Source organism: Martes martes, assembly GCF_963455335.1.
Source record: "Martes martes genome assembly, chromosome: 1".
Classification (NCBI taxonomy): domain Eukaryota; kingdom Metazoa; phylum Chordata; class Mammalia; order Carnivora; family Mustelidae; genus Martes; species Martes martes.
The window spans coordinates 141,312,442-141,336,788 of record NC_137888.1 but is presented as its reverse complement, the minus strand read 5'-3'; the positions used below and the strand labels follow the sequence as shown (position 1 = coordinate 141,336,788).

The window sequence follows — 24,347 nt, the reverse complement described above, 5'->3', positions numbered from 1 at the left end:
ATTGCATTAAATGTGTAGATTGCTTTAGGTAGCATAGACATTTTCACAATATTTGTTCTTCCAATCTCATGTTAACATTTTTATTGTTGTATTATAAATGAATGTTAGCTTTTGCATATTTAAATAAGTACTATAAAGTGACTTTTGACCTGAGAATATTTTGGAACACACAACCCAACTAAAGTTTTCCCCTCTGGTTTATTTTGAAAGGCATGCAATGTTAATTCTGGGGCATTGATGTTTTACAATGCCTGATCAAGATAAAAAGGTGAAGACCACAGAAAAATCAACTGATAAAAAACAACAAGGAATCACTACCAGGTAACCCCTTCCTGATAATTAGTATCTCAGATAGTGGCCAGCAACAAGATTTAATGGCTTTTTGAGAAATAGAGTAGACCCTTGACAATTGTTACTCTGGGTTATGGTGTTTACTGAAATGTTTGATTATTTCTAGAGTTCTGAAGGAAATGCTTAGTGTGTGTAGGTTTCCATCCATGAAACAGGCCTCGAAGGGGTAATGCCATCAGGGGGTTGACTAGTTCTCCGGGAATCTTCAGTTGGTTGACATTGTGTTCTTCTTTCTCCTAGGGACTATTCAGATCTTAAAAGACTTCGTTGCCTTTTGAACGTCCAGTCAAGCAAACAACAGGTAGTGTTTTCAAAGACTGCGCATGCATTAATAAAAGAGAACTCACATGTTTCCAAAGGGATTGATTTAACATTTTTATGAACAATAATATATCTGTGTTTATTAATTCTTAAGTATGTCTTGTTTCTCTTCAAGTGGCTATTTCTCTCATACCTGGTTTAGGTTCTGCCAAGACTCAGGGTCTATAGCCTTTTTATTCTCTTCTCATGGCTGGGCCCTGCTCTATTTTCTGCTTATTGCCATGTGTCCTAATTACCAAAGCCCTTCAGTCTAGAAACAGTGTACTGTTCTATTGAATGCCCAGTGTTTGACTCTTTGGAGCTTTAGGGAATTTGATTTTTTTCCCAAACACTGATTACTGAGTTTCCTTTCTTCTCCCCTCCACTCCTCTTCATGCTGCCCTGTTCCTACAGTACTGCTCTTGATGCTTGCTGCACATTTTATCTCATGAAAAGACTAGAAATGGGTGAATTTGGCTATTTTTATGATAGCATTTTTATATTTTTATTACATGGACAAAAGAATTGCACCTCTGCTTGAAATTATCTTTACCCTTTTCTTTTTGGTTTTACTTCTGTAAGACTTAGGAGGCTCCTGAGATTCGAGGCCATCCATGAGGATTTGGGGAACAGCACAGCAAGTGCTAATTCTAATGTTAACAGTAGACAGTCAACACCGTTACCGGGTAATGATAGGGATGCTTCTTGAACTGCAGTGACCTGGCACCAAAGTCTACTATGCTATACTTGTTTAAGTAAATTTTTTTTTAAAGACTTTATTTATTTATTTGACAGACAGAGATCACAAGCAGGCAGAGAGGCAGGCAGAGAGGGGGAGAGGGGGAAGCAGGATCCCCGCTGAGCAGAGAGCCTGATGCAGGGCTCGATCCCAGGACCCTGGGATCATGAGCTGAGCCGAAGGCAGAGGCTTTAACCCACTGAGCCACCCAGGTGTCCCATGTTTAAGTAAATTTGTTTAAGAGCTCAAATTGTGGGAATCCTCATAGATTTGGTTATATCCATCAAACTAACCAAGAACTACATTTTTGTCTATTTATTTATAGTCAAGGATGACTTCCTAATGATTTGATGGCACATAAAGGCCAAATAATGTAGTTTTATTTTGGGAACATTTACTGTGTGTCTGGTGTATCACGCTGTTTAGTAACCACATCTCCCACTTTTATAGATTAGGAAAATGAGGCACAGGGAATTAAGAGACTTTCTCAAGATCCTATGATTGTTGGAATACCGATCTGAACCCAAACACTGCCTCTTTCCAGTATATGCCTCTAGCCCCTGAGATGCCTTTTAAATTATTTGGGAAATTAAATTCCAGTTAAAAAAGCAGTTGGATAATCCTTGATTCAGAGTAAACAGGGGCATAAAATATCTTTTCACCTGTCAGTCCTTCTTCTCTGTTATTCATACTATGGCCCTCAGGAATAATTTCTTCCCATCCAGCTGTGTCAGCAATCACCTTGCTCTTTGTCTATCTCTACGCTGCTAAAAAAAACTCCCTGGCTTGCTGCTCACAAGCCTTCATGGACAATTACCCCCAAATCACATCCATTCTTTCTTAGAAGGTAAGCAAGGTAACTCACATATGGTTTTGGTTGTAGTTCCCATTCTTTTTCACTGTACATCCTAAGATGTAACCATGATGTCAAAGACTTCTACTTTTTGCTTTTACTATTCCCTTCTCCCAAATTTCTTCCCTATAAAATCTCATCTATTTCTAAGACCCAAATCGAGTGACACCACTTCCGGAAAAAAAGCCTTTCCTTTATTTTGCATTCTGGAAACAATCTTTCTGTTCCCAAAGCACTTTCTTCCACCGTTATAGCGCTATGTTCTTCCTTGTTTTGGAAATGTTTATCTACATGTCTTCCTTCTAGATGAGATTACTATTTCTCAATGCCAGCAACTTTGACTTTGCCTCTGCTGTACTATATCCTCAGTTTAGTTAGTTCTTGGTCACTTTTTGTCAAATTGGAATTACGGTTTAAGAATTGGGTTCTGGAGCACCTGGGTGGCTCAGGTCATGATCCCAGAGTCCTGGGATTGAGCCCCGCATCTGGCTCCCTGCTCAGCAGGGAGCCTGCTTCTCCCTCTCCCACTCCCCCTGCTTGTGCGCTCGCTCTCTTTCTCTCTCTCTCTCTCTCAAATAAATAAATCTTAAAAAAAAAAAAAAGGACTGGATTCTGTCATGAGCATGTATAACTTTATGACCAGAGTAACAGAAACACCAATGGTGTTGTTATTGTTTTAAATATTTATTTATTTGAGAAAGAGAGAGAGCATGCGTGAGTGGGGTGGAGGCAGAGGGAGAGGGAGAGATCCCAAGCCAAATCTGATGTGGGGCTCCATCCCATGACCTGAGATCATGACCTCAGCTGAAATCAAGAGTCAGAAGCTCAACCGACTGAGCCACGCAGGTGCCCCTCTAATGGTGGTTTTTGCCTCTAATTTTCCAACTTTTAAGCTCATGCTGCTAGATCTATTGTGTCTCCTTTCAACACCACTTTCTTGTTAACACCTGGTGGAGTTAACTAAAGTGAATTTAATAGTTCCTTCTTCTTTAGGCAATTTTAGAATTTGCAGTTTGTTGTCTGACAAGTTCACATGGCACAGCTTTTTGTAAAGTCTTTCACATGTATAAAAATGCATATTTGTAATGCTTGAATTATTCAGAAAGTAGGTGGTTCTCAGAAGAAATGAAAATGTCCTCAATGATATGAAGATCCCAAGGCTCACAAAATTCATTCCTAATTCTATTTGTTAAACCTTAATTCATTTTTAATTTTGGAATAATAAATGTTATTCTGAACATTCTATTCTCCTTTTAGTAAAATAGTACGGAGAAGAATGATATTGGAAAGAATAAGTCAAGCATTTATTTATATCTTGCTTATTCCAGAAAGAATGTAAGGAGGTTTTTACAAAGATACACAAAGTATGACAGTTTATCATAAATTAAAACCAGGGCCAAAGAAGAAAGAAGAACAAGGGTAAGGGTTGGGGACAAAGTAGAGTGAGACACACAGAGATAGTCATCAAAATATGCAAGTGGGTCACACATTTGGCTCTGAGATTTTTTAGCAGTCAATTTGAAAAGGGAAATTTGGGAGTAAGGCTCACTCACCTGAATTTCTGATCTAACAAGATCTGGCCTGTTATTTGCAAATGGACCCAAATGGCCAATTAATTGGTTGCAGAGGAAATTTACTTTGTGGTTTAGGCAGAGAACTGCAAAGAACTGAATGTCCTTTATCTGAACCTCTAATGAGCCAAGCCACTTCTCTATTGTTTCCTTGTGTTCCGTGTTCTACTTTCATTCTTGGTCTTGACTGCTCTATCTCTGTGTGCATTGTTTAACCACATTAGAGCTTGCCGTTCTGTGGGACAGTTCCAACAGTGGGACAGAACACTGAGGGGGCAGGTTTGGAGATTTCACCAGAGATTTCCACAAATCTTGAAGTAATCTACCAAGAGCTGGAATTTGGATTTTTTCCCCATATCCAAAGCCACAGGAAGCTGAGAAATTGGTTCGCAATAAGTAAAAAGGGTAGAAGAAAGAACAAATGAATTCATTATAGACCAATTACCTTAAAATAAAAGAGGTTTTGATAAATACTTAGGAAAGAAAAGGCATAAGGCACAGTTCCTGTGTTCTGAAGGATGGAGGTCTAGGAAAGGCAGTTGTAGCACATGACAAGGCAAGACAGTCCTGAAGGAATGGTACGGACAGTGGGCGTATGGATTTTGACAGGTATAAGGACTCCACTTTTAGCTCAAATCACAGGAAGAAGATGGTCCTTGGAAAATAGGCCAGTTTTCCATCAGGGGAATTGGTGGAAAGGCATTATCAGTGAAGTGAGTAAAATAATCAGATATCTGAAGAAAGGAAAATCACAAGCATTTAAGAAAAATGGTGACTAAATGTTTCTTTTGGAAGTAGTCATACCTAGAGCTAGATGACATTGTGCAGTGTCTGAAGGCCCATCTACACATTTTGTGTTTGATTCTGTAAGCCATAGGGAGTGTTGACATTTCCAATCAGAAATGACACAAACACATTTTTTTAGGAAAGTCTTTTGCTTCAATCTGTAGTCTCTTCACTTTCCACTCTTACTATTCAGGCTGTTCAGGTACCTCTCATTTTCTAGACCACACATAGCTGTCCTCTGTCTTCCCACCCATAAAAGTCTGTCTGGAATACTCTGAAATACTCTTGGCATCCTGGTCCGTGGCCCACCCTGTACTCCCTTCTACCAGAACAAATCCTTGTTCACTCATCCTGCAGCCTGTTCTCATGCTGGTTTTCCCCTCCCCCACCCCATGGGACTCTGAACTCCTTGAAAGCAGAGGCCATGGCTGTCCTGCTTCCTGTAAGCCCAGTGCCTCATCACACTGCTGACAAATGATGTGTCTGGAACAGAAGTGCGGAACGGATGGATGTATCTAGAAAGTGGCGAACAATGAATCCGTTTAGCAAAGAGACAGGGGATAAAGTAAGCGTTCATTCAACAGTTTCACCTTTGAGTATATACTGTGTGCCAGGCTCTGAGAGGTGCTAAGGACACAAAGACAGACAGATAGGATGCTGCCCTCAGGGTGGCCATATTCAAAGGGAAGAGACTGATCTGTAAACTTGGAGTTGTACCAGGTGTGGTAAGTGCTATGAGAGAGGTTAGTGGAGAAATGCTGCCAGGGAGGGAGTGAACTACTGTGCCAGGAAGGGGCAGGTCCTCACCAGGAGGCTGTTAGAGCTGAGTCCTGAAACGTGATCAGTCTGTAACACACGCCCAGGCGTGGAGTGGTCAAACACTACAGTGATTTCTGGGACAAGTAACCGATTCGATGCAGCCAGAACTTGGGGCACAGTTTTATATTTGACCGACCGGTTTGGCTTACTCATGTATTTATTTATGTTATATGGACTTGTGGATTCTTATTTTAGTCCATGGTAGATCTATTATCAAATACTGGGTAGAAAATCATTCTAAAACTTAGTGGTTTAAAGCAACAATGATCATTTACTCTCTCACCCATTTTGTGGGTCATGAATTGAGGGCAGTTTACCTGGATAGTTCTGGTTCAGGTTCCGATGGGGTTGCTGATGGGGTTACTGGGGCTGGCAAGTAGGTGCTGTTTGTGGGTGAGAGGCCTCTCCACAGGGTTGTTTGTCCTCACAGCGTGGAGTCTGGGGATTCCCCCAGAAATCCCTCTACATGTTTAAAGAAACAATGTAGTCTTTTCAAATATTGTGCAAAGAGATGACACTGGACTGGAAGACAGGAACAGAGCACAGTGAGAGATTTTCTCCCTGGGCAAGGTGGAATGGTGAAAAGCAAGAGGACTGACTCAGGACAGTGTTTCTGATCACTAGAGATACATACACAGATGGTGGAGGTCTGAGCATGTTGGAGAGGGAGGCAGGTTGCTTGGATTTGAATATAAGCTCTGTCCCTTGCTAGCCCTGTGACCCTTAGGCAAGTCACTTAGCCCCTCTCTGCCTTAGTTTTTCTCGTCTATAAAACGGTATTCATCTCATAGAGTTGTTAGGAGCTTTAAATATATTTAATACTTGCAAAGCACTTAGAACAGTGCCTCTTGTGCAGTGAACTCCATGTAAGTATTGTCCATGCTGATGGTGGTCATGAGGACGAATGATTGAGTCCTGTGCCTTTTGAATAGGTTTCAAATCCAAGTGCCTGTAAGTCCATCACTTGTGGGAAAGGACAGGACACACTTTAAAGTGATCTATGTCAATTTGTGTTATGATATATTTATTATGTCTGAAGTTTCAGATGTTGGGTTGCCCAGAATAATCTGTCAAATGTAGTATGCTTTAAAAGAGCTAATGGCTTAACATGATGAAATATGTAAGGGGGAGCTCACATGGATACCCTGATTGTGATGATACCAGGTTGGTGAACAGTATCATACAGATTTCCCTGGACCTCCTGCAGTAGAAGATGACAAATATGGAGAGCAATTGGGGAGGCAAGGGAGAAGGCTGTGGATTGGACTCTAAACTCACATTGTTTTCATCTGAAGAGGGCTGGTTGCTTCAAGTTTCCTTCTAATAAGTTCACGGTCTTTGCAGCTATAGCTGCCACGTCCATCTTATCAACTGAGTCTCCATGAGTTGATTCCCAATTCTGGCTGCCTATTCTGCCGGCAAAGAGGATGGCTGCAAGCTGCGGCATCTTCCCACCCCTCTTCCCTGAACGGACTGGGCTACTTTTCTCTGTGCTGGCTACCTCCCCTCTTGCGATCAGTATTCTGGGAGTTGTGGGAATGGCAGGTGGTTTGAAAAATCTTGGACCCGGAAATTCCACTTCCTGTTTGCTACATAGTGATGTTTCCTGTGTAACCCTGGAACATTTGCTCATTGCTGTGACTTCATGGCCAATATCATTTAGGTTATCAAGCCCAGGGGTCATCTAATTTGTAAGGACACATTTTATTTGGTTACCAAATTCATCTGCATGATGAGAATAATCATGAGGATTATTAGAGTATTTATAAAAAAGCACTTGGAAACTATGCCATGCACATAACGAGTGCTTTATAAATACTAACTCACTTAGTTTTCATAATAACTCTGCACATAATTATTATGTTGTTATTTTTATTATATATATGTGTAATATATATAATATATTATTATTATTATTATTTCCATTTTGATGATGTAGAAACTAATACACAGGGAGATTAGTAACATTTCCAAGATCATGCAGCTACCTACTGGTAGTTTTAAACCCAGGACATCTGGCCGAGGGTTTGTTCCCTTAGCCAGTAAGCCTTACTCTTTTGGGTGCCCATGGCCTGTTATTTTGTGGTGTTTGTGGACTGATTGGCCTGCTATACTGAGATAGAAAGGTAGTTTAACAGGATGAAAGATGTATTATTGATGTTTTGAAAATACAACGGTACTGGCCCATGATGAAGAAAGATTTTTTTTTTTTTTTTTGCTAACCATTGAACAATGTATTTTTTAATTTTTATTTTGTTTAGAGTTTTTATTTATTTGAGAGACAGAGAGAATGAGAGAGGGGATGAGAGGGGAGAAGGTCAGAGGGAAAACCAGACTCCCCGCGGAGCTGAGAGCCAGATGTGAGACTCAGTCCCAGGACTCTGGGATCATGACCTGAGCAGAAGGCAGTCAGTCGCTTAACCAAGTGAGCCACCCAGGTGCCCAACAATGTCCTTATTATAATGCATCTTTCTATAAGTTAACTGCCTAATGGAAAGTCAGACATACTCTTTTTGGATAGGGAGATGATATCTTTTTGTGGAATTGTGTCAAATATTTGGGTGGATAAATGCAACATATAGTAGCTTTATTTGATAATTATAATACATAGAATAAAAAGTAGATCTTTTATTTTTTATATTATGCTCTACTTACTTCCTCTGTAATAATTTCACTAGCTATAGAATATCCTTCATTTGTACTTTGGAAAAAACAAGGTATTTGTTTGCACTATGCTCAGCTTTATCACGGTACAAAAAACAATCCTCAGGGTTATCCTAATTATTGGTACTTATTGGTAAGTGAAACTATTTTAGTACTGATAACTTAGAATTTATTATGTAAATAATTACAAGTTCATATTGTAAATGGGGACATATAGTTGCTATAGTTAATTTAAGCAAATTTTTTTTTTTAAACAAAATTTTACTTTTCTTTTGGTGAATTCATGACTTTTATAAATATGATTGACTAATCAGGATGTTTAGACTCATTAAAAGAAATAGAATCCTCTTTACCTTTATGTCCCTGACACCTGGCAAGCACTGTGTGTGGCTAGCAAGTGTTGAAGAATGAATGATGACTTATTCTCAGTTTAGGGTTTCACACTCTACCAGAGAGTTCTAGCTGGATCTGGAAACTCTCTATTCTGGTGGCACAGTTGAATCACCCAAGAAGCTTCGAAAACTCCTCAGGCCCAGGCCTGACGGTGTTCAAAGTTCTCGTCATGTTGAGCTGCCACTATAATCAAGGGAGACTAAAAATACATAGGTAACTGTAAGGTATGACAGGCAGTGTTACAAGCTATGAAGAGAAATAAAGCAGCATCTCTCTCTCTCTCTATATATATATATAGCGAGAATAAATGTTTTAAGTCAAAGATGTTTAAATCTTGGGAAACTACATTGGCTTGGCTACCATGGTAATTATTTGTTTGGGAAAAAAACTCATTCCCTTTATTCGGCCTCCATCTACCCCTTTCCCATGTTTTTTTACTTTCTTTATTGTTACCCTCACGGGTTCTGTGCTTCTGTTTCCATAGCTTCCAGCCATTATCTTCGATAGTGCCCAAACTAGCATGACGAAGACCGAGCACGTCATCAAGGTGGGTGGACACAGAGCCCGAGGTCAGTGGCATGAGTCCACAGAAGCTGTTGAACTTGAAAATTTTAGGTAAGAATGCAGTATCTCCCTTGTTTTCAGCAGCCTATTCTAATTAGCTCAAAACTTTGTCACAGGAGCTAAACTTTTAAGCTGTTTCAAAATTTATCATGAGGATTCTTAACTGAATAATTTTCATTATGCTTAAATCATTTCCAGAAGAGTGTGTAAATACAGCTTAATGACTGCAGCTGGAGCCGACCTGGGTGTTTCAGGACACCTTGCTGCCATACCTTTGGCACTTGTTCCACAAGAAAGAAGTTCCAGGTTGTTGACCTGGCCTGGCTGATTCCAGGCTTTCTCTTCAGCCTTTGGCCTGTTCATACGCTGCCAGCTGTGAGGAGGCATAAAAGAAGCCATTGCTGTGAACAGATGTGGTGGCAAAGGACTGGGATTGCCAAAGCAACCGAGGTTTTCAGTTGAAGGGATTGCACCTCACCTTTAACATGGAAACTGTCAATCCATGTTCCTCTCTCCTGTCATCCTTTAGATCTCCTAGAAGTTGCACATTCTGTGGGCCACTCCCCTTACAGGAGCTGGTTCTCTCAGTTTTACAATGTGCTGACTTCATTTGGCACTAAGTGCCATGTAAATAATGAATGGCATGAAATATCAAGATGAATATTCTAGAATGATCATTTATTTATTTGGTCTAGACTTTGTCTCCCTGTCATTTTATGACAATGAATTTAATATTCCACAAAATCACATGACGTTACACAGTTTCAATTTAGTGAGGAACACTAAATTCTTCAAAAATTCTTACACAGTTAGTCTACTGGTATCCAGGTACTAAGAATGCATTACAACCCTCACCTGGCTAAGGTAGGGACACACTGTCCAATGACATCCGAAAGACTGCAAAGGCAGAACAGTTCAAATGGTAAGACCATAGAACTTGCCTTTGAGGTGATAAGCTCATGTAATTCCAGCTTATTTGGCCTGGATCTTAAACCTAATCTATTTTAATATCCATAAAAATAGTATAATCACATATTTTATAACGATGTCACCATTTTGTGCATTATTTCTATCCTCTCCCAGTTTTAAAGGGGAATGTTTGGCAGTATTTGTAACCTCTTTAATTGGCTATATCAGAAGAAAGAAGCTGAAGATAGGATACCTCCAGATTTGGTTAAGCACACATGTACACACAGACACATACACATACACAGCAACCAATCAGCAACCACAACCATAGGAACTTTCACGGTTGAAAGGGTTTAGGCTGTGTTTGATAAGTCCATATTACCCACAAGGAGATATGTATGGTAAGCACTGGTGTTAATAGCTATAGCAGCCAATGGGGTTGTGGGTGCAAAAATGAAGGGAAGAATTGTTTACTGCCTTATGCACAATGTCTAAATAATATGTCCTCATCATTCTTTCTCTTTGTATCCACTTTTATCCCCCTCCAAACAAGTTTAGCTATGAAGTATTTATGAGTATTTATAATTTAGTTAAATGATGAAATTAAGTATATATGCTCAGTTATAATCTTCATTATAATTATAATTGCCTTTCTAGTTCCTTTTTTCTTTAATTCTTTCTTTGACAGACAGAGATCACAAGTAGGCAGAGAGGCAGGCAGAGAGAGAGAAGGAAACAGGCTCCCTGCTAAGCTGGGAGCTAAGCTCGATCCCCACACCCTGAGATCATGATCTGAGTGGAAGGCAGAGACTTAAACCACTGAGCCACCCAGATGCCCCTCTAGTTCCTTTTTTAACAGTTGATATGTGCCTTTAGCAATATGTTAAACCCCAAGAATTTTTCAATATCTACATGAATACAGATGGTCTGTACTTGGGAACTTTGCATTGGGAACTTTGAAGCGGGCTAAAAGATTTCTCTTACAAAATGCTTTTCTGTTTGTTCCTTATCAGTATAAACTACAAGAATGAGAGAAACTTCAGCAAACATCCCCAGCATAAACTATTTCAGGAGATCTTTACAGCCTTGGTGAAAAATAGACTCATCTGCAGGTAAGATTCTCCCAGAAAAGACCAACAATTTACCCAAGAATGGCATATCTTATACATCTTATTTCTAGTATATGGTTTGAAGCAGTTTGTGATATTGAGTGCATCATACTTAAAAGATAAAATAGAGGAAATACCATAAATAGGCATAAATAAATGATAAATCATAAATAAATGATAAAATGGGCAAATGAATAGGCATTGCAGGTGAGTTCATTAAAATTACTCTGGTTAAGTGTTGCATTTAGTCAAATTTTATGGCATTAAGGTAAAATGGTATGACCCACATTATACTGTTTTTCTTATTATTCTTACTTTGAATTGGGATACTCAGGAGTTTATTGCCAGGGTTCTTATGAAACAGACATTGGGTAACCCCATGGCCAGCATCCTCTTGGTACACTTTTGTGGTTCATACAAGGACTGATTAAATGGGCTGCCCCAGCCTTGACCCTGGGAAAAGGATGAAAGTGTAACCTCCAGTCATGGCCCAATGACAATGTTTCCTCTCAGGACCAAGTCAAATGTTCTCTCCATTGCTCTTCTTTGTCTTAACACAAGAGCAATGTTGGGACTCTAGAGAAGATTTGCAAGACCTCTAGACTCTGTCTCACAAACAAGTCTTTCAATGAACCATTGACTAGTGCTGGATTGCAGTTAGGACTGAATTTTCTATCCATTTGGGCTTCTTGAAGTGAGAGCTGGTTACAGTGCTACCTGATATGAAGGTGGCCCCTAGCTTTATGTTATGGTGGGACCTGGCCTTCTACTCTTCCCTGGAGGCCCAGGCTCTCTCCTCAAGCATCAGCTGAAAAGATGCCTATAAAGAACCTTGAATCTTCCCCATTGCTTTGGGACTTGATTGACATATCTGAATTCTTCCCCAGTGAGATGGGAAAAAATTACTCCTATTCTGGAAGATAGGAGAAATATAAATAATTTAATGCCTGACCACATGACTTGGTTCAGTGCAATAGCTGACTTTAAGTAAAGCAGTATCTCGGTGGATCCTCCATGATGAATCAACACTAAATATGCCTGAGTGGTAGTCTTATGATTTGACCTTTTGAAGGGGGTTCTTTAGTATTATGTATGTAAGTATTGGACAGTGGCTGCCAAATACATTGGTTTAGTTTAAAGCAATGAAGGATTGGGACTGCGTCTGTTATGCCTTTGTACTTGATTTAGGCAGAGGATTATTAGACTGACTCAGAATACGAAAAGCCTAAAATCTTTGTCATGGTTATGGAATTGGGTCCCTGCTTAGTTCTTGACAATATACTCAAAGATTGTTGAAAGATTAATGAACACTGCTACAAAGGACATGAAGTTGTCCCCGACTGTTTTCTTCTTGAGCTTGAACAGAGTAGAACAATAGTTAGTAGCAGAATAATTATGCCTGAAATAGTATTAGGCAATGATGTTCTTTAATTTGTTTTGAAGACGACTACCATCAGCTCTTCAGGGGATGTCCAGTAGACCATTTATCAGGTCAGTGCTTTGAGGAAGCAGAGCATTTCCTATATTAAAGATGTGAGAGATGTCACTGTGTCCTCAGCCTGAGGGCACTAGAGGCAGAAATTGTTAGGGAAACTAATCGGGCAAGGGTTGGCATCCAACAGTTGAAAAGATCTTAACAATTCTGAAGTTAAGAGATCTCTTGTCAGAACCTTTTCAAATTCTTAGTGATTAATGAGGCTTTTTAGATTGGATGGAATTACTGGCTTGCAACATGAGTAGTCCCTGGAAATCTTCAAACTAGGAAGAGATGATTATAGATCTCTTTGCTTTCATAGTAGGAGAAGGAATTTAGGAATGTTGAACATCAAGGGCATCCTTTTACGTCATCCTCTGGCTGCTGACAGATTGTTACGTTCAGTTCTATTCTAAAAGCAGGGTTAGGTCAAAGATGGCTTAAGTGTAAAGGTCTTCTATTGTTTCTCACCCTGTATGACCTTGCTAAGATAGCCAGAATTACCTTTTCTCCTCCTTTTCCACCTAAATTTAGGTTTATAGAAGAACTATATCTCGGGGCCTTTTCGTATAGCTTCCTATCCTTCTCTTTGCAAACATCAGATTTAATGTTGGCTGGAAAGCTTGGATTCAATTCAGTAATTTAATTTTTGAATATCTACTGTGCATAGAGAAGAGAGGGAATAAACAATGGGAAAGGAAAAGAGGGTGAAAATACAAAGATGAATAGGACACATGATCCCCTTTCTTCTAGGGACTCAGCATCTACTCTGGTCAGCAAAACAGTTACCCAGTATCCCAGTACAAGGGAGAATATGGTGGATATAAACTATTTATATTATGACAACTAAATACTGGGCAGGTTGAAGGACTGCGGACTTTGGTCTTTGGTCTGGTTCAGGCTGTAGACAAGATTGGGCATATTTAGGATGCTATGCCATTCAGTTTTACCCTGCAGATATGGCTGATTGGGAATTTTGTCTCATGTGTAGAATGTGATCCCTTCCAGGTCGTCAGTCAGTTTATGGCTGAGTGATGCTGTTCTCATTCTTGGTCTATTTCATTCTCTCCAATTGTAATCTTCCCCTAAACCATACTTCTGGATACCTCCTTTCTGGGTGCATTCCCTAAGATTGACCTGTGATTACTCCCTCGTCCTCAGAAATGAAATCACCAGGTGGCTTCTGAAATGAGACAGGACTTGTTAATCCAGGGTCAGATAAGGTAACACTATAAGCTGCAAACACCTCATGGTCAATCTCAAAGGGCAAGTGAAAATACCGTGTCTGAAGCTGAGGTTACTTCTGGTTACTCATGGTCGTGAATCTTGATGTGTGGCAGAGTATGGAAGCAAATTTTGTATTCTTCCAACTTTCCTTTCTGCCATAGGGTCATTTGTGTGTAGGAGAGTCTACTGTTAGAAAATAAATCCACCCCCCCCCCCCATTTCATCTGCCTGTCCAGAGAAGTACAAAGAGAGCTTGGTATCCAAGACTTGGTTGTTATGAGGGTATATAGGGAAGTAAAACTTGTCACTAAATTGACATATCCTCTAATTAACTCCTTATAAAATTGACCTCTACTCAGATATCTCTTCTGTGTATCTGTTCCTCTGAGCTCCCTCTTTGTTGGTCCATTCCTTGCTGACTGCCAGACAATGTGCAGATCCTGTAACACAGTACAAATATAACATAATCTATTTGTGAAATGAACTTGAAACCTGAATATATAGAATATATATATAGAATATATATAGAGAGAATATATTCCATATATACATATGTATATATGGAATATATAGAGAATATATTCCATATATACATATGTATATATGGAATATATAGAGAATATATTCCATATATATATGTATATATGGAATATATTCTATATATATAGAATATATATAGAATTTCCTGAAGATACTAACAGTGATGGTGGTGAACTGTTGGAACCCAACAAATGAGGCACTGGCAGAATGAGACAATCGAAGAAGAGAATTGGATCATGTTACATGATTGGTCAGAAAGTGTGCCCCCAGATGTCAGCAGCATCCATTCTTGCTTTGTTCTAGTTATTAGGGCAGAGTTGCAATTATAACTGAAATTTTGCTAAATGTAAAACAAAATAGATCTCAGTTTCATAGTTTACATTTTAAGATAATGCTTTCATTGAGTCATGTCCCCTCCTATTTAATATGAAATTTGGTGTTATTTAAAGTGAGTTCACTTAACTGGTCTCTTCCTGGTACGATTATCCCACAATTGCCAGGATAGCTTCTCTTTCCTTGCCTGTAACTTTTGTAGACATAAGTATATACAAGGTTTTCAAATTTCAATTAAAAGAGAGCCACCTGACCTGTTTAGCATGACCTTTTTGGTCTAAAAATGCAGTCACTTTTCTAATATGAACAAGTTGGTGTCCTTACTATTTTACATCCCATTTTGAGAAATATCTACTATAAACTGGCATATTTTGGAAATACATCTGTTAGAAGTCTAGATTGGGAAGATATTTATTTATACTCCACACAAGAGCCTAAGAACTTCTTGAGTTGGGGGTGCCTGGGTGGCACAGTTAGGCATCTGACTCTTGATTTTGGCTCAGGTCTGATATCAGGGTTGTGAGATAGAGCCCCGCATCAGGCTCAGCATAGAATCTGCTTGGGTTTCTCTCTCGCTCTCTCTCTGCCCCTCCTCCCCAAAATAATAAATAAATCTAAAAAAAAAAAAAAAAAAAAGAACCCCTTGAGACAGGGAAAGCATCTGGCAGAGACTTCACAATTTAGAAATGCTATTCAGAGTGTCCTGGGGCCTTCACAGGAACTTCTAACCAACAGGACCTACACAGTTATTTGTTTACCAGACAGACCTTTGCTGTCCATGTCCAAGCTAGGCCTAGGTCACAATGCAATTGACTCTTCTTTGAGCTTTACTTGAACTTCAGCACTGGCTCTCCAGATCCTATCTGGGGAGGTGAGAGAAAAGGACTGGAAGTGATCTCTTGATTTAGTTCTTGAAATGTACAAAGTTGATAGAGAGATGCTTTTTCTGTGATTTTCTTGCATCAGGTAGCAGACAGGTCAATAGGGGCCTTTAAAGATTTCCTCCTCGCCTGGGAAAAGGGAAGCCTGGTCACTTTGGTAAAGTTGCCATCCTCTAAGGACCGGGGTAAAACTCCAGTTCCCTAGTGGTTCACAAAGCCCTTTGAGATCTTGTTCCCGCTTGGCCTCATCTTTTGCTCCTGCCTCGTGCATCCATGGGGCTCACCAAGGTCACAGCAAGCCCTTGACTATTCTCTGGAGAGTGATTTTCTCTCACCTCTGAGCCTCCATCCATGTTAATGCTCACCGTAAGCCTGCTGCTCCCACGTCTTTGCCTTCCTCGCTGTTCTGGCCCCTCAGTTGTCCTCCCGTCTCATGGCCCTGGGCCCCTGTTCCTCTCTCCCATACACTGAACTCCCAGTGGACAGGGCTTGGGTGTTTTATCTCCAGCTCAAGCCATTGTCACTGGTTTTATTGGAGAGCATGGGTTCTGAGAGAGTCTTCCTATAGTGAAATTTCTCCATGTTAAATTATTTTGATAACCATAAAAAAAGTAAGGATACAGAAAATGATAAAAAATGAAAAATTACCCTTTATACCACTCTTAGAAGTAGTTCCATTAATTCTTGCTATCTTTCCTTCTAATGTCTTAAAAATTCTATGCTTTTTTTTTCATTTATTTGAGAAATTATTATGTACATACAAAACCTGTATGTTATCCAGAGTAAAGTTTTTAAAAGAGCTATCTCATTGGCTGACACTCCTTTAGGATCTTGCCTTTTTGTCTCTCTTTTGCTCTAAGTTTCAGAATCTTAAATGTACAAAGGAAGAAAATAACCTTCAAGAACATAGGACCTCATGTAATTCTCAAACAAAAACAAGCATCTTCCCATCACGTATCTTGGAGAAAATATTTAACTCTTATATTTTTATTTCTCCTGAAATGTTATTCTCCTCAAATATATACATATATATCCACACACACACATACAAAAGACATCATCAAATTACAGAGCTGGAGTAGACCCTGAAGGAAAAGTCCAGTCCAGCCTCATTGATACATGCAGTCACTGAGAGGTTAAGGCCAAGCCCAGGGTCCTCAGACAAGACTTAGCTGATACTCTTTTCTCCTCTGCCTGGTTCCTGGGTTCTTTATTAATCAAAGTAGTTTTGCACCAGAAAAGTATCACTTCAGTAATCATGTTCTCTCTGTTCTGCTCTCTACTGTTGCTTCTTGCAAAAATTGTCCACTTGGATGTCTAACAGGCTTGAAATTAAAATGTCCCCACCTTCCCAGGAAAGCAGTGCTTTTTCTTGGGCTGCATGTAACCGCCAGAACCAATCTGAACGTGGCCAAATCAATAAATGACAGCTTCCCATCAGTTCGGGAGATTCTGAGAGCCAGGCACTGAGTTCCAGACACTTTCTAGGGAGCACGTTTCCATGGCTAAAGTCAGCCAACCCCCAAACACTTGCACTTACATAAGTCTACCCATCCCTTTATCAGCGTCGCTCTGGCAGACTGTACCTTGTAAGTTGTAACTGCTGTTGATTCATCTTTTGTTTTACATATGCCTTAGTGGACTTTTTCTTCTTTGGAGATCTTGAGGTTGACATACTGAAAACAAGACTTTTGATTTTTCCTGCTTAACTTGTGCACCCCGAGCTTTACTCTTCTCCATATGCTGACCAGGTCCAAGCTGCCATCATGTTTTGCTTAGACAATTGCAGTAGACTAACTGGGCTCCCTGCTGTGATCTCTGGCTCCCCATACTGTTCTCAACACTATTTCCAAAAGGATCCTTTCAAAATCTCTGTTGGATTGTGTTAGTTATTTGCTTAGAGCCTTCTAGTGACTTTCCAGAATAAGTCCAAAGCCCCTGTTCTTATTCTACAAAGTCCTGCAGATCTGGCTCTTGCCATCTCTCTGACTTTAACTGCTATTACTTGTCTATGTTCTCTTGGCTCCAGCCCCACGGGCTTCCTTGCTGTTCCTTGCATAATCAACCACACTTCTGCTCAGGGACTATATACTTAACTCTTTCGCTCTTCTGACCTAGACTCCTTCCTCAATTCATTTGGATGCTAATTTTATCAGAGAACCTTTCTCTGACTGCCTGAAAATAGTATCCCCTGGACTCCTAAACTTTAACCTTTGTTGTCCTGCATTGTATGCCACCTCATATGAATTTTTATTAGTTTGTGTTTATCATTGATCTTCTCCCTTTAGAAGGTAAGCTTCATGAACACAAGTGCATGTTGTTGTTGTTTTTTTTTTTAAGATTTTATTTATTTATTTGACAGGCAGAGATCACAAGTAGGCAGAGAGGCAGGCAGAGACAGAGAGAGGAGGAAGCAGGCTCCCCGCAGAGCAGAGAGCCCAATGTGGGGCTCGATCCTAGAACCCTGGGATCATGACCTGAGCCGAAGGCAGAGGCTTTAACCCATTGAGCCACCCAGGTGCCCCAAGTGCATGGTTTTGTCCTTTGCTGTACCTCTGGGTGTGTAACAGTGCCTGGCTATGAGAAGGTGATGAGTAATATGTGAAAGCATTCTACCTCTGAAACTGCCATCAGCTATGTAGAAGAAATGCATGTAGATAGTCTTTTCTACTCAATGACTGACTGTAGGAACCAGCAAAGACCCATTAGATGGACTTTTGGTTGGGAGCCTGTTTGGGGCTAGAGGAAAAATAAAGACCCGTTAAGATTAATGGAACAAGTCAGTAAAGGTTCCTTGAATTAATTTCTTCACACATATTCTTTTTTCATCTAAGTTTTACCGTATTTATTTTGATGTGAATTTTACTCTCTATGATCTCCCCCCATACACAAAAACCCCCCACAGGGCTCTGTTTCATGAACTTGGGATAATATTTATTTTGAAACAGTCTTGAACTTCTCCACTCCTAAATTTTGAGTTGAAGGTAGAAGTTTTCTTGGTGTCATTTTGTGTGTTAATGAGAAGGGAAATCGAAATAACACCCCACCTTGAAGGTGCTGCTTATTTTGAGCAAGAACCAGAGCAAAGCATGGTACATATGAGGTTAGGGGTGAACCTCTGGCTTGTGCGTCTGCCCCTGGAGTCAGCTAACCTCAGAGCCATTTGGCTGTCTTGTTGACCTTGGTACTTGCAGCTTTATGATCCAACACCACTGCCTCGTGGCTGGCTTTTACATGGAGCTCTCACATCGTATATTTATTTGTCTCTTTCACCATACAAGAAGGTGAAACCCTGACTACCCTCCTTTTAACGACTATGCGGCCAGTGCCATTTTTCCTTCCCTTTTTTGTATCGATAGCAGAAAGTGGCGTGTGATGCTAAAAGCAACGTGGCAGGTGGTCATGGACAAAGGCCGTGGGAGCTGATCACGCTGCCATGTATTAATAGTCCTGTGAAAGAAGTGACAAAAGTTCAGTCACAAGAGGGGATAAATATTTGCCTGCTCATGAATCTGCTGCTGTGCAGCGGCTATATTGGGACATACCCTCCAGGGAAACACTATCTTTGCAGACAGACAGCTTCTTCAGAGCTGCCCCAGAGGACCCCCGGCTGCTGTGCTCAACATTCCTGCTCCCACAGTAGATGCGTTTTGGAGAGTCACTGTCTCCCTAGTCACCCCCGCCTGGGGGGACCTGGGGTGGGGATGGGAGGGACGGCAGGAGCACTGGCCCGGGAGTCAGCCCCCAGTTCTGCTCTCATGTGCAGCCTTGAGCCAGCCGCTCTGCTCCTTGGGACTCTGCTGCCTCAGTAGAACGAGGGCCCCTGTCTTTACGATCGGTCGCTATTATTCTCTGTAATTCTCTGGTTGCACTAAGTTGTGTGTTTCCTAGTCCCCCAACTCTTGGCAAACAGAGATCTATATCGGCTTACAGAGCACTCCATTCCACTTGAATACCGGAAATCCATCCCATGTGCTGCGTCCTTGTGGGGGGTTCAGGGCTGGGAGCCAAGGAAGGAACAACTGCTCCTTCAGAGGTCAGTGCTCGGGGAGGAGAAGCCAGAGGACTCAGACACCAGGAATTCTATTTACATTTACAACAGCAGAGGCCAGAATCATGTAAAAATATTAATAGCTTTGGGCTTCAGTCCCAAAATTGCAAAACAAAAAATGCCATTTGCTTGGAACAGAACTTTTAACTCTGAGACTTTTATGGAACTCATTTATTTATACTCCTTTAATAATAATAATTTTAAGAAGCCTAGTCTGGAATTTTTTTTTCCTTTTCTTTTTCAGAGTGGGGGAGGAAATAGAAGAAAACTTTTCATATTTATTTTAATATGAAAAACATTGCAAAGGTCATGAACTTTCCTCATGAAGAGTGTATATAGTTAACAGGAAAAATACCAGTGCACACATATTTGTAGCATGAATCACCTCTTAATACGTCCCGTAGCTTTTCCTCTTAAATAATGAAAAGCAATCAGCATTAAACCTCATTAGGTTTTTAGCAGCTGTTGCAACTTGATCATTATTTCTGTTTGATCTTTGGGATGTCATATCTTTGCACCGCAGTTCAGGCTACGTGCTATCTTTAGCTAACCCCAGCACCTGAAAAGGAAAGCAGTCATGTGCCATCTCCCTATTTATAAAGATTAAAGGTATTCTCTCTGTAATAGGAGCCTCAGAATAACCACATCCTTGCAAGTGTTCCCATAGGTAGTGGTTGTAAATTCAAAGTGTTTTTTGAATTTGCATTATTTTTCCCCATGCAAGGAAGTCTGCATGAACTACAACAGTGCAGCTTCCCACTGTGGCCTTGGCTAATTCTGCCTGGGCTGGCAGCCCCGGGATGGGTTGAGCCCTGCCTTTCTTCTCAGAAGAAACTGAGCTTTGTCTCCATAGCAAAGGTGTTACTGTCATGGTGGCTGGGGTAGAAGAGGGCTGTGGTTGATGGTAGCTATGGTGGGCAGCTGCTGCCAGGAGCAATTCTCAGTCAGTGATGCTTTTGGGACATTTTGCTTAGCCTCTCTCTCCAGAGCTCCTGACGGAGCCTCTAATCTATCGGGAGCACTCAAGCATCCCTAGGAATATAAGACTATGGGAAAAACATTTCCCAAGCTCCTTCTCATGAGCTAAGTCTTAGTGGATGGGATTTGGGATAGAATAGAATGGGGGAAGGTGACACCTCCAGGGGCAGTGACCATAGATATTCTGCCTTTAAGGAGGGTGGGTCTTGTGCACTCAGTTTCAAGATGTGCAGGTTTGGGGGCAGAGCTGAATTTCTTAGGACTGTGGAGGAGACGAAGCTGAATTCTACCACCAAAGTCTGAAGATTAATAGGAGGCAGGCCAGGCAAGGGTCGGGTTGGGACCTCAGCTTAAGCAAAGGTACCAGGTGATGGAAGGGCAGATCTTTAAAGTCTCTTAACCTTTCTGGATGCATAACTAGCTCTCCTGTGGCACAGGTGGGAGAGGTTCGGAGAAATTATGTGGATTCTAGTCTGGAATAGCTTTTGTCATCTTCCTCAGTTTTTCTTGGCTAACTATGGAGTAAAAGGCACTTTTTGTTCTAGGGTTTTGTTAACATTTATACCAAGTGCCACTGTGGGACTAGCTTTGAGGGCAGTGGGAGACAAGTGTTGCTTGAGATGGTGCCCATGCTTGCTTTTCCCCTTCTCCTTGGTGCTCCCCACCCTCAGTGGTCTCCCCCGAGGACATGTCCTTCCTTAATCATTCACCTGCACACCAACCTTTGTCTCAGGTTCTGCTTCTGGGGAAACTGACCTTTATCATAGTGTTTTCCCAAACTGGAGGCCACAGAGAACCCCCAGGGGTGTCATAGGGTCTTTTAAATTTGCAAGGAAAACAGAGCTAAACCATATCTGTCAGACCCAGATACTTTATGGTTTCCGTATGAAGGTTGTGCTGCCTTCCTTTAGATGACGGCATATTTTTCTGAAGCTGGGTTTTCTGTGGTTGTCATGATAAAAGCAAGTACGATGTGAAATTCAGCTGGAAGAGAAGATGAAGATGGTAGTATGCAATCTGGTTACAAGGCTTGAGAATTTTTTTAGAGCCTACAGGTTCACATACCCCATTCATAAGTAAATGTGGTCAAGAATAAAATAAAAGCACATTTCTTATAATTATGTGTATTATTTTTTCAAATGGATACTAAGTTATCCGGGCATAAATTCTTATTGAGCCAAACCTAATTATTGAAAAGTTTAGCGATGTCTTTTGGTCTGGCGCTGCCCTCAGCCAATGAGGGATTGGGAGCCAAATAATTTTGAGGCCTCTGCTTCATGAGGATAATGATAGCCTTTATGTATTTTGCACTGCAATGGTTTGAGTGTTCAGGTACCAACTAACATTCCTTACTGCAGATTAAGTTCGAAATAAACTAATTCTGTTCCTTTGCATGTTCCTTATTCCCCTTCATCGTCTTGTGTTGCTCTGTCACACTGGCCTTTTAAACATGGACAAACGTGCTTTCTCTTTTCTTCTTTCAGAGAGTGGGTTCATCGAGCCCCATCTATTCATTTTCTGAGAGTGTTAATCTGTCTGAGACTACTAATGAGGGATCCGTGTTACCAGGTTGGTTGGAAAAAATAAAAATAATTCTTACTTTTCATGAAGATGAGATTGAAAAGAACTGGGACCATGTTAACCTTTTTCCTCTCTCACAACTCAGTAGCTTTCAAATTTAGGAGGCACATCACGTGCTATCTAAAAAGATATGATAGACACGCTTTAATAGAGACAAAACAATCTTTAAGTTTCTGCTATAGGAACTGTGGGATCAAGTGGATGGAACTTTTGGTGTATGTCTTAACCCACTGGCAATCAGAGAGGTGTACACTTGGCCACACCAAGGCTCAGCAGCTCACTAGGTCAACGTCAGCTGTGACCAGTGGGGGACTTCCCAGGGCGCTCCAGAGGCCGCCAGAGGGAAAGGCAGGGCCTGCACTTCTGGCTGCTGCTCCAGAGGCCATGCCCTTCCTCACATCCAGCCTCAGACCCTGAGTTAGAGGTGAGCAAGGGACCCTCCCATCTGTCTCAAATGAGGGCTGCGAGGTCAAGAGCCTTTCCCTCCCCTCCCTAGTTAGTGGACTGTGCTGCCCCTTGTTTAGTGCTTTGTTAACTTGAATGCACCTAAGAAGCCCCTGGGAATCTTGTACATTGCAGATTGTGATTCGGCAGGTATAGAGTGAGGCCGAAGGCTCTGCATCTCTGACAAGCTTCCAGGGGATGCCCAGGCCACTGGTCTGTCGCCCACACATTGCATAGCCAGAACTTGGTGCTTTTGCAGTGAGGCTCTAAAGAGAAGCTTACCTAATATTTCACCTGAACCTTGAAATTTCATTCTCCCAGTACTGGCTGGTAGATAGCCGCTTCCATCAAGCAGCAGCTCTCACACTTTTGTGTCCATCAGAAGCACAAGGAGGACTTCGTGATGGTGAGGGCCCATCACCACAGTTTCTGATTCCATAGGTTTGGGGAGGGCCTGAAGAGCTTTCCAGTAAGTTCCCAGGTAATGCTGATGCTGCATGTCAGGGGACCACAATTTGAGAACCACGGCTCTGAAGCCTCAAGATTGCTTATTCAGTCATTGTTGTTTCTGCTTGCAGTGTTAAATATCTAGAGTGTTCTTAGCGTTCATACATGCTTCAGTAATTTTCACAGATTGTTTTTTTCCCCTAAAAAGCATCTCCTTTTACATCCTGTCCTGATAAGCTACTAGGAAGCTCAGACCACTAGGAAGATCTCTTATTTTAGATTTGATTTTATTGATGAATTGTTTTGGGTCAGAATATTTCTCTTTTCATTACCCCAGTGACCACCTTTTCCAAATTTGGCACTTAAAAAAAGTATTTTGGTACTAGTCAGCTACAGAGCCTGCTCTGATTTGAGGCTTCTGGGACTCATGCTGGTTCCACCACTTTCCTTTTAGAAGAATCACCCCTTCCTCATTGGTATTCTGGGTGGGCTTTGTGCTATTATCATTTAGCTTTGACCGTGGGCTTCAGAGCATACTTCAAATGGCCTTCTGTCCTGGTTGCTCAAAGTTTCCTTGGAAAATAGATCCTTTCCCCCATGACCAACTTTATAGAACTGTGTGTTCCATGTATTTCTGAGCTGCCATTTGCAATTCTGTGTGAGGCATATCTCATAAGGGTGGACCATGTGTTCCATTTTGCCCAGATCAGTCCCAGAATGTGCTCATTTTCCCCACTTAATTATTAATAACGCCCTCTTTGACTCTCATGAAGATGGACTGTTAGCAGGAAATCTAGTTTTTTGACTTAAAGAAGTTAGCAAAATAGATGTCCTCTGAGCTGTTCTCTCTGTTCAGAGAATTGATGACAGCTGTCTCATACTCTGCTGATCTCCATCTGAAGTACTGCCTTTCTTAGTCTTGTTCTTGATGGATTGGGACTGGGTTGATTGCCCTGCTCCCTGCAGGAAAGAATTCAGTGATCTCTTTGTTTATGGCACTTTGTGACTAAACACATATTAAAAGAAGTCTTTCCCTGATTTCTAGCCTTTCCATAGAAGGGGATTCTCTCTGAATCTCTCCCCCACACTCTTTCCACAAAGAAGAGCATGTGGTCAGGCAGTTGTTTAACTTCTTGAGTTACCAAGAACTGTTGGCCAAAGTCACAGAGCTTTGCTGGGATTTACTATAATTTATGCCAGTGAATCTCAGCAAGTCTTCACCCTTGCTAGGCATTTCTTTCCCCTCTTGTTAAGTCAGTGCTGCAGGATCCACAGAGGCTGGTCCAAACCAGGTCCACTTCTCATACCCCAAGCCCAACTCCTCAAACACTAC

At 41.1% G+C, this 24,347-nt stretch overlaps 1 protein-coding gene across 8 annotated transcripts in view; it reads left to right on the top strand.

Annotated features, from left to right (window-relative positions):
* Positions 1-216: 216 nt before the first annotated feature.
* NEK10 (NIMA related kinase 10) overlaps positions 217-24,347 on the top strand; it is a gene marked incomplete at its 3' end in the record, with an annotated part of 201,020 nt that continues 176,889 nt past the window's right edge. For all 8 annotated transcript variants that reach the window (XM_080824601.1, XM_080824599.1, XM_080824596.1 and 5 more), the window contains exons 1-5: positions 217-321; positions 592-652; positions 8,961-9,091; positions 10,963-11,061; positions 22,027-22,111. In XM_080824601.1, the coding sequence (XP_080680727.1) occupies positions 248-321; positions 592-652; positions 8,961-9,091; positions 10,963-11,061; positions 22,027-22,111 (450 nt within the window). In that variant the 5' untranslated portion in view covers positions 217-247. The remainder of the gene's footprint in view (positions 322-591; positions 653-8,960; positions 9,092-10,962; positions 11,062-22,026; positions 22,112-24,347) is intronic.